Raw genomic sequence first — 11236 nt, forward strand, 5'->3', positions numbered from 1 at the left:
CGACAGCAAAAAGGTCCAGGAAACGGCGTAAATAGCAAAGAATTTGAGGAAATGGGGCTCACACAAAAAGTAGCCTAATTTCTGGAATGACTAGAATGAACGGAACCGGTTAAGCCCCACTACAAAAGGCCCTCTCCAACATTTGGCAAATTGGCCCGTTCTGCCTTGGGAGTCCCCGACCCCTCCTCCTCGGCCCTAACGCGTCCCCAGCGTGCACGAATGACATCACGGGGCACGCGCAGCTACCAACTGTCACTCTCGCGCGCACACCCCCAACGGTGTCCGACATTCAGCGCCAGTCGCAGAAAGCGCGCGCAGCGCTGTATAGAAAACGAACACTCTGCAAAAGAAGCCCCCTCGCGTATAAATAGCTCCACACGGAGCATTCACATTCACTCCTTTAATAAAACGTAAACAAACATGTAGTGGTCTTCCGCCATGTTCTGTCCGCATTCCTTGCCCTTCCTTCCTGCCACCCATCGTCAAAACCCGCATGCGCAGTGGAAAAACGATGATTCGCCCTGTCCCTGTGACCTTTCCTAGGAAGCGTAGGAACGCGCAGGCGTCCTGACGACACACAACTAGCGGCTGTTTGAAATTCGGAGAACCGCTCAGTAGTCATGTCGATGTTGACAGCATTCGGTAAACTCCCTACGCTTAACTCCGCAACTATTTTGGTATGTATGGCCAGGGTAAAGATTACTGTGAACAAGCCATGCCTTTGCCCGAAAGGACTCGGGGCAGATGTATTATTTAATACTAGCTTAACCCACGCAGATTAGCCACGGGTATGCCCTAAAGAATTATATATATCGGAGAAGATTTTCTTATTATGGTATCTATATGTGCAGTGTGCTTTATAAATAATTAGAAACAATAACTTTGTAATTCCTAAGTAGGTTTCTTGCATCTTTTCCTTGAATATATCTTCTAAGCCCTCGTCAAGCAGGCATGTTTAAAGTGGCTGTTATATTTAGGAGGTGGAGAATAATTGTTGCTATTCAACCCCTAGTAAAGTGCCTTTTCCAGTGGCTGTTACTGGTGTCGATTTTTTGAGCCATTTGGGGACAGCAGACTATCTTTTTTCTATTATTATTTCCTATGTAAACTGGTTTGAGAACTCTTCTGCTGAAAAGTGGCATAATAATATGAAAACCACCTTGTAATAAATGAGACTGTTGGTCCATCTTTGATCAATTTCTTTGCTCACTTGGCAGCAGCTCTCCAGACTTGGGTCTTTCCTAGCCACAGGTGCCCACAGGAATTTTTCAGGGGGTGGAGCATATATACATATGAATATAAATAGAAATCTAAATGTTGTACCTGTCTGGGGAAGGGTGGGGTGGCAACCAGGGGTGTAGCTATAATTGAGTGGATGGGTTCAAAGAACCCAGGCCCCCAGCTCCTGAGGAGCCCTCAGGTCCACACTTCCATATTTTCTTCATTATCTCCCTCACTCCTAGGGCCCACTGGGGAGAGGGGTGAACATGGGCCCCCTTTCCCCTAGCTACGCCCCAGTGGCAACTGTCCTCCCCCTGAGGAATTACCATGTTCCTAGCCCTGTCTGAAATTGCGAGAGATTGAACTTAGGACCTTCTTCATGCCAAGCAAGTGCTTTGCTACTGAGCTACTGTCCCTTGCCTATTTTTATTTAGAAATCATGCACTGGTTCTTTAGACCTATGGTGGAAGAAACTGCATCTATTGAAAGTCTCCCTTCCAGGCAAATGCTAAAACTATGACAGTCCAATTCAGTGTTGAAGCTGGTAACTTTCCATAAATAGGCCAGCGATCAAGAAGTTTGTTAAAGGGATAGGTGGCTAACTAGTAACAGATCAGGAAAAAAATGGGTGACTGGGAATTGTCAATAATTAGTTATCCTGATTTTTCAGCTATTGACCTAAATAATCTTTCTCTCTTTTGACAGTTGGTGGGAACAAATGAAGTCTTCCAGCAGCAACTAGCGAAGACCATTCTTAAGGAGAAACAAGACTTACAAATAAATATGTAGGTGGCAAAATAGAGAGAGGATTATTTCATCTCAGTTTAAATTGGAAAACTGTCCATACTATTAAAAATGTAATAGCTTTAATGCTTGTGTTTTGTTTTGTGGATTTCTGTAGAACTGCAGTGTTCTAAACAACGTTTGGTTCTACTAAGCTGTTATATTTCAGTGCAAAGGACCACAATCTAACAAGAGTATTTTATAATCTCACTAATAACCAGTGGTTTTATTCACACTTGCCAGCTTTTTCAGGGAGAAAAAACTGGCTTTGGACAGTAGTAAATCTTTTTATTTACTACATTTATGTTCTACTCTTTCTCCAAGGAACCCAAAGCAGTATATGTGGTTCTTAGTTTTCCATCCAAGAAATGGGAGATCAATCCGAAAATCATAAATTCCATATGCCTTTGTGGAACGAATAATGCAGTTGCAGTGCTCAACAAATAGAAATAGTCTTCTCATATCTGAGCCATTACAAATTGGGAATGGGCTTGGTATCTGCTACATTGCTATTATATTGGAGAACATTGCTTGCTGCTTATTTACATAACAGCCCTGCTGGATCAGGCCCAAGGCCTATTTAGTCCAGCATCCTTTTTCACATCAGATGCCTCTGAGAAGCCCACTGACAAGAGATGGGGGCATGCCCTCTCTCCTGCAACTGGTATTTAGAGGCATCTTGCCTCTGAGGCTGGAGGTGGCCTATAGCCACCAGACTAGTAGTCATTGATAAACCTGTCCTTCATGAATATGTCTATAAGAAAAGACTAATTTTTCCTGCCAGAAGTGTTTTAGCCAACATCAGTGTTAACATTCTCAGTTGCTTTTTCTCCTTATTACTACTTTAAGTTAAATCTGCTCAACCACTTCCTAGCCTTGACTAAATTTGCATCTGGGTTTGTCTCAACAGCCACGTGACAACCTCTCTCCCTTTACCTGAGGAGAGAGATCACATCCGGCCTCGAATTGACCTGATTGTGTTTACAATTAACATGCAAAGCAAATACAGGTATGTGCAGAAAAGATGGATGTGAGGAAAGATGATGTCCTTTACTTTTATTTAAAGTTCATTAATGTTGGTGTGTTTGGAGTGCTGGGTATTGATGTTGAGGAAACCCAAATTCAGATGCCTGCTTAGCCCTGAAGCTCACTGGATAGTCATGGACAATTTACTGTATTTCAGCCTATACCTCACTGGGTAGGTGTGAGGATAAAATAAAACAAACCTATTTTAAACTATCTTCAGTGTCTTGAAATAAAACCTGCATACAAAAGTAATAAATGATTGTCTGGTAGCCTGATCTTATACTGTACCCACTTCTTCAGAAAAGCTGGAAAACTAGTCATACCATGTTAGATTACCTTATGTTACTCTTATAACATTTTATTGTAACTGGGGACTAAAATAGCTTTCACAGTGAATGCCGAAATATCCTAGGATTTGTAACTAGAAACACTGTAACAATTTCTCAGTGTAAACCAAGCAGCTGAAACAGTGTAGGCTGAAGATGGTACATGTGCAAGTAAATCGTTCTGATTCCCATATCTCGTTACACATTGACTATGTTTTAGTATTTAGAATAAAACCTTCACAGATCATGAAGTGTTTTACCAAAGCCAATTCTTCTGATGTCTGAAAAGAGTGGTCTACACCAAGTATTATCTGAAATAAAAGGAGTTATATGGAAATGAAAGGAATTATCCTTTTCTAATCAAAATTCAGAAAAAGATCTTCAGATCTTATGTATTTAGCTTCCATTGGTGGTTAAGTTGCAACTTTATTCTCATAGTAAATTCATGCACATTCCTATGTTCTTATGTTCCACATAGTCACTGAGCATTTTCTTCTTGCCCTGTATATTTCCTTATGATTTTTTAAATTGCAAGTATGAGACTTGTGTAATTATTCTACAGATCTTCATTTTTAGTTTGTTCTAACTAAACCACGCATTGTGCTTTCTTGCCCTTTTCACTAGTTTTAAGGATGTTGAAGCTTCCCTAGTACACGTAGATGCCAACTTTTTCCTTGGAAAAGTGTGCTTTCTGGCCACAGGCGGTATGTATCCCATGTCTGCCTTACGCCAAAATTCATTCATGTTTTTCACACATTACTGACTGCCTTAAGGTTAAATCATCAAAGTGAGGTGATTCTGTATCTGGTGTTTGCACAAATGTGACTGGATTCCACCTGTTACCAAGCATGGCCATGGTTCTTTCCTTACTCCCTCTTCAGTCCTCCAGCTGTATTGCCTCATATGCCCCTTCTTAGTTTTAGAGTTCATGTGTAACCATATATGTCTCCCATAACAAGACCATGTCTTGATGTTACTTGGATCTGCTGTGGTAGATGTCTGATCCATCAGACGAGAAACTCTAAACTGTGCTAGTCTCAAGAAGACAGTTGTTGGAGATAGGGGGAGTAAAGGAGCATATTGCCTCTCGTATTGAAAGTTTTGTTTATAAATACACATACAAAACTGGAAGTAAAGATAAGTGTAACTAAAACTCTCATAAAGAAGATATACAGTCATATTAGAAAAAATAAACTTTGAGGTTGAAAAATGTCTTCCAATCTGTTCTCTCTTCTTTTTGCACAGCTGGTAGGATGAATCGAATCAGTGTGGACATGAATGCTGTCTGGAAGCTGGCAGACCTTTACTGCAGCCCTGTTTTATTCTGCGAGTTGGAAGTAAGGATCCTTGACTTTTTGACTTAATGTAGTGATGGGTCAGAAAATCTTCCTTGCACATAAATATTTGTGTACCAGTGTGTTGTATTTTATCCAGGTAGCATGCATCTTCTGTGCCCAACTATTATTTATTTATTTATTGTTAAATTTATATACCACCTCTCATTAAAAACAATAAACAATGTGGTTCACACAGAAAAATTAAATCAGTACTATAAAAATTACACAATTAAAATATTAAGCTAAAATATAAAAGCAGATCTAATTAAAAATTTTAAAATACACATATAAAATAACCATACAAATACAAAGAAGCAGTAGTGGAGACAAGCAGTGGAGCAATAGTCCCCCAGCACCACATTCTAGACCCTCCCCCCAAGAAAGGACCAGAGCCACTCCAATGCAGTACCTCCAATTGCCATACTCAAGAGGTGGTCCAGAAGGATACCATGGTTGATGCTATCCAACAGGGCTCATGCACTCTCCCTGTCTAGTTCCCGGCGTAGGTCATCCACTAGAGCAGGGATTCTCAACGTTGGGTCCCCAGATGTTATTAGACTTCAGCTCCCATAATCCCCAACTAAAGGCTACTGGAGCTAGGGATTATGGGAGCTGAAGTCCAATAACATCTGGGGACCCAACACTGAGAATCCCTGCACTAGAGCAAACAAGGCAGTTTCAGTCCCAAATCCGGGGCGAAAGCCAGATTGAGAAGGGTCCAGATAATCCGTATCATCCAAGATCCTCTGCAGCTGGGATGCCACCACACTCTCTATCACCTTGCCCAAAAAGGGTGGATTAGAGACAGGTCTGTAGTTGTCCGGGTTGGAGGGATCAAGGGAGGGCTTTTTTAATAATGGTCTTACGATCACCTCCTTGAAGCATGATGACATCCTGCCCTCCCTCAATGAAGCATTAATAAGCACCTCCAACCATCTGCCTGTACCCTCCCTGGCAGTTTTTATTAGCCATGAAGGGCAAGGGTCAAGAACACATGATGTCATCCGCACACTGCCAAGGATCTTGTCCACATCCTCGGGCTGCACCAACTGAAAAGAATCCAGCACAATAGGACCAGATGGTACCAGGCATGTCTGTCAGAACTGCCAAAACTCTGGAGTCCAGCATGGGTGCGAGCGACTTTATCTGCAAAGTGACTCGCGAACTGATCACAATGGGCTATAGAAGATTTCTCCCCCATTACCTGGGGAAGATGTTATGCAGCAATGTCTTTGCTACACGAAACAGCTCTGCTGGTCTGCACTGAGCAGATGCAATGGAGGTGGATAAAAAGCATTTCTTCGCCGCCCCACCCTCCACCACGGAGTAGTCTCTAAAATGGCCTCTCGCCCATGTTCGGTTGGATTCGTCATGACTCTTCCTCCAGCGTTGTTCTGGCCTTCTCCCAAGTTGTTTCATTGCCCTAAGTTCCGAGGAAAACCAAGGAGCTGAACAGGCTCCACCAAGCTGGAGAGGGCATTTAGGAGCAACTGTGTCAACAGCCCAGGTTGTCTCTCCATTCCTGAGAATCACCAAGGCCTTGATAGGGTCACCAGCTCTGGACACTGGAAACTCCCTGAAGGCCATCTGGAAATCAAGTGGATCCATAAGCCTCCAGTGAGCAGATCATTCTAATTGGTCCACCACCCCTGCAGAGGGCAGATGGAGCAGTCAAACTAAAGCCCACCAGATGATGATCTGTCCATGACAAGGGAGTTATCTCAAACTCCCTCCTGCCCAGATCATTTATTCCCTGGTCGGCAAAAACCAGATCCAGAGTATGTCCTGCTATGTGGGTAGTGCCCGATACCAGCTGAGACAGGCCTAAGGTTGCCATTGAGGCCATGAAATCCTGAGCTGCACCTACTAGGGGAGCCTCAGCTTGAACATTGAAATCCCCCAAGACAATAAGTTTAGAGGCTCTCAAGGCCTCCTCCGAGACCACCCCGCCAGCACAGGTAGGGAGACTGAGGTGCAGTGGGGTGGTCAGTATACCAACAGAATCCTCAGCCTATCTCGGAGGCCCACCCTCAAGGACAAACACTCAAAATTCTGAGATTGCCTGACCAGGCACCTGGAAATGGGAAAGATCTCTCGATAGATGACTGCAACACCAACTCCCTGACCCTCCAAGCGGGGCTGCTGCATGATCAGGAAACCTGGAGGATAGAGCTGACCATTATGACCTTTAGTACAGCACATAGCTAAAAGAATGCAGATCTAAGGGTCTGGACTGGAAAAACTAGAAAGATGGGGCTGCAAGGGTGATTAAAAGCTCATGGTCAGCTACTGCTTTGACTGTAAATAGCTGGTGCACTCTAAGTCCAATTCTTATTCTTCCTTTCCTGGCCCCCAATTATGTTTGTCAGCAAACTGGCTCTTGGGGTCATTTTTGTACTTGCCATTTTCAAGTGAGACGTCACAGCTTCTACCTAATTTGCTCTAACATGTAGAACTCTCACTGCAGAACTGGGGCTGAAGTTTGGCTTGTATGCATAAGTGAGATATTGCTCTATAGGTATGCTATGGTTTACCTGGTTTACTCTTGGCATTTCTGGGTCTAGTTTGCATTAGTAGACTGATGGATATCAGTGGGATGATCTTTGGACTTGGTCTCACTGCACCTTCTAGTCATATGAGGCAAATGTGTGTTTTGACTGCCACTTCTATGTCAGCATCTGCTAACATTTCTGTGTTCACCATAAGAGGCTAATAGATGTTTGTCTCCCCCGTTTTCCAGTGTGAGAACATCAGAATTGCCACAGCTCAGCGGCTGCTCCGGATGCTACAAATATGTGCCGGTCATGTGCCAGGGATTTCTGCCCTCTCCTTCAGTTCCTTAATGAAAAGCTCTGTTGATGACTCCAGCCTCATGGCATAAAAACCTGTCTTTTCGTGGTTTTGCTAACAATGGTTTCTGGATGAACTTGGCCAAATGACCAGAAGATAGCCAAGGATAAACACAAAACTATGCAAAATTCGTGAGGCAACCCATCTCATCCCAGAATGAAACTACCACCAGAAGCTGCATTTTTAGAGTTTGCCATATGAGGTCTTGTAGCACCACTATGAAGAAGAAGAAGTATCTAGGATTTGCTTACCAAGACATACTGGGGTCAAAGAGCCTCTGAGAAAGTTGCTTTGTTGAATAAAGAGTCTTACTAACAAGCCAGGCAAATCGAGCTAACCCTAAAGCAGACTGCGTCATTATACCCTTTTTGATGGATGCATGTATGCTTATGTGTGTGTGTAATACATATTACACAATACACATACACACCCCATTCAGAGCTCTAACTATCAAGAACTTTATTATTTGTGCTATTTTAAAAGTCTCTACAGAACAGGACATTAGAATATGACTGCATCAAGAGTCAAAAGGGCACATTTTACTTCAGACGGGGACACAGTTTGAAGGGTAAACAACTAGAACAGAAGTTCCTTTTAGGACAATTGTAGATTGGTAAGTAAATACTTTCAACTTTTTCCAAAGCATTTAAATTTCCCATCTGCTGAGTTCTTGAAGGTGATGCTTGCTATCTATTTAAGTATCCAGAGCTGTGTGTTGCTTTAGTGGCATACAGAATTTTTGTTCTTGATAAAAAGGCTGTGTAGTTGGCAGCATATGCCTACACTGTGTGCATGACAGAGAAAGGGTAGATGTAGTTGCAATATGATTCTGCAAAGCTGCTTGCAAAAGGAAAATTTTAGTCCAAATTACAATCTGATGAAACAAACAGAACCAGATTGTTTTTTGTATTTACTGCCACATTTTGATAACCTAGTTCTTCATCTGGAAAATATTTTAAGAGAAGCAACTGCTGCTTCAAATATATTATGCTTTCTATAGAGCAATGCTCCTTGTGTATAAGTTCATAATGTGTGAAGGGGCCCTCAAGGCAGCAGAAGCACTAAAAACTTCCACCCATGTAAGGTTAGCAACTGGCATGATGCTACCATTACCATCAATTCCAAGGGGCAACTGGCCAGAACATTTCTGCTGGCTTCAGGAGACATTACATTGGAAAGTGAAGAAAATTGGAAATAGTGTGTAGTTGCTGGGCAGTTACTAGCAGCCACTGGCCTATGCCATTAGCAGCCACATAGGATTTCTTTTTAAAAAAAATTGATATTCTACATAACAGGCCTCCAAAGCAGCTTACAATAAAAGAAACCCACAAGAAGATAGTGGGGATAAAGGTTCTGGCGAGATGGTGACTTAAAGTGTCTATTCCCTAGTCTTTAGATGTTGCTGTTATTTCAGCTGCTGCTGCTTTGAAGGTTCCACAGGGGAAAAATAGTCATTGTCTACCCCACACATGCATACTTCAGAACTGTGCCACCCAGCAGTCAGGGCCTGGTAACACTAGGTAGTCCTTTCCAGTTCTTGGATGTTGCTGCCCCAACTCCACATGTGATTTCTTCAGCCATTCCAAGTTAAGGTACCATGAATTTGGCTGACAAGCTACATGTCAGCCACGGTTACTGGACTTTAAACAGGCATTTGATTCTGAGACTTGATTCATTACCCATTCAGTTTTGTATGTTAAAATGTTAATTAAAATCTTTTCCTACCACTACCTGTGGCAGACCGTGAGTGTGATGAATGTCTGCCTCCTGGCAGGTGCCATCTTGCAGTCTCATACTAGGGCCTTTTACGTGGGCGGGGAGGCATGGTTAAGCCTACCTTCCCCACAGATGATCCAGACTAGCCCCAGACATGCCGCCACACCCATCATTGCCATGGTGGTGACCAGCACAGTGTTCCAGAGGAATCCCATAGTGTACCACGCAACAAGCGCAGTGCACTGGGAGATTCCCCCAGGAGACCAGCGCTCTAGGCACTCGTCTGTGTCGGTGCGGGTTGCAAGCAGTCCACGCTGACGCACAATCCCAGAGCCTGGGTTAATAATGTGCTCATTCTGTTAACCCGGGCAAAGAGCTGGGATTTCGTGCCACAGCAACCCCAGGATCCACATGGATCCCAGCAGTTCCCATGGGCAGCCAAGCCCAGGCTTGGCTGCTCATGAGAACAGCCTCAGTGTCTGACTATGCTACATCCCAGGGTAGTATAGCATTCAAGATGATGCCCATCAGAAGGCCACTGTGCATTGCAGCTCCCACTATCATCAACAGAGGCGGTGGCAAAAACTAAAAGTACAATTTAAATTTTACATTCTGTATTTTATACATAGTATTTAAATAAAAACATTTTAAAATATATTTTACAAAAACTGAGGGTTCTGAAACAAACTGGGACTGAATAAATCCTGAAACAAAGGAAACAGTAAACTATGAAAACAGAATTCTAAAATGGAATTGTTTAATGTACATGACCCTGCCTTAAAAGTGGAAGCAGTGGCATTACTACTTCTAAAACCTTTTATGTGTGGCTTGGCTGCAAGTGGGGAGAAGCACTGGCCATGCAATTAGTGCAATTGCCACTTAGTTGCAGGCCAAAGCTTACCTCTTCTGCCCTATAGGATGAGAAGCAGCTGCATGTCTTCCCCTACACCTTGTTATGTGCTGATTATATGGATAATCATTCTTGGTGTGACAATGCAATAGAAGGGGTGCTGGTAATGCTATGTAAAATCTTTCACTAGGCCTCAGAAAGCCTAGAGGTTTGTCTCTGCTAAATGATGACAAATTTCCCATATTATTTGCTTAACAGTACATTCAGCAGCAAAATGTCAAAGCAAGAGATGTTTACTTTGTATCAATATCAAGTGAATGGTTAATTGCTACAGCTTTGGCTGAATGAGCGAGTGAAAGAGTGTGTTTGGAAACGTATGGAAGTTTAGGAGCTTACCAGCTATGGGACAGATGAGAGGTTTGAGTATTTACTTCCTCATGACATGAGGAATGCATCTCCTGGTGATGTGGAAAGATTACCCTGAGAAGCAGCCAAGGCCTGACTCTGTTGGAGCAGTCTGACCCAGAAGGATCCTTGGGGGACTTTTCAAGTGATGAATTGGCAGGTCTGGTCATCCCTTCCTTCAGAAGTGGCGTGTTCAGGTCAGGAAGACTCACCCTCACATTTATGGGTTTTAGGAGAAGAACTGGAGAAGTCCTCTCAACCCAAAGAAGAGAACGAGTGTGCAGACCATAAGCTTCTCTCATCCCTTCCAGACTGGTACCAGCTGACTCTGGCCAAGTAACGGACAGCTTGTAAGTTTGCATGTGTGACTGCTTGCTTGTCAAAAGGTGCAGCTAGGATTTTAGTCAGACTTGCTGTATTATTACATTCGTAATTTTTGCATTATTGGATTTATTACTCTGCTGTATTTGTTCTGTATTCTTAATAAAAGTTACATAAAAGGTGTTAAGCTTAAACAGGTTGTCCAGTGATTCTTCTCTTTAAAGATCCTATATGTGAGATTACCTCAAATCTTGCATAACAACCTCTCAAATGTATATGCTGCAGAAGCACTTGGGAGAGCTAGGGTATCTGTCTACATGTTCTCTATCAAATCTTTAATTTGTATTTCTTGTGCTGTAGAAACAATGTCTCGTGACACCTTAAGGATACACACATTTATT

The 11236-nt window shown here is 42.8% G+C and overlaps 1 protein-coding gene across 2 annotated transcripts; it reads left to right on the forward strand.

Moving 5' to 3' along the window:
* Positions 1-327: 327 nt before the first annotated feature.
* Positions 328-11029, forward strand: CENPM (centromere protein M). Of its 2 annotated transcripts, XR_008308089.1 has the most exons (7): positions 328-677; positions 1927-2006; positions 2915-3013; positions 3981-4060; positions 4602-4693; positions 7434-8156; positions 10748-11029. XR_008308089.1 is itself a non-coding variant. In XM_053253453.1 (6 exons), the coding sequence occupies exons 1-6, from the start codon at positions 621-623 to the stop codon at positions 7572-7574; spliced, it is 549 nt and encodes a 182-aa protein (XP_053109428.1). In that variant the 5' UTR covers positions 328-620; the 3' UTR covers positions 7575-11029. The 2 variants fall into 2 exon arrangements, 1 of the variants encoding a protein (XP_053109428.1); XM_053253453.1 differs by having other exon boundaries at positions 7434-11029.
* The last annotated feature ends 207 nt before the right edge of the window (positions 11030-11236 follow it).

This window comes from Hemicordylus capensis, chromosome 5 (assembly GCF_027244095.1).
Source record: "Hemicordylus capensis ecotype Gifberg chromosome 5, rHemCap1.1.pri, whole genome shotgun sequence".
NCBI classification, from domain to species: Eukaryota; Metazoa; Chordata; class Lepidosauria; order Squamata; family Cordylidae; genus Hemicordylus; species Hemicordylus capensis.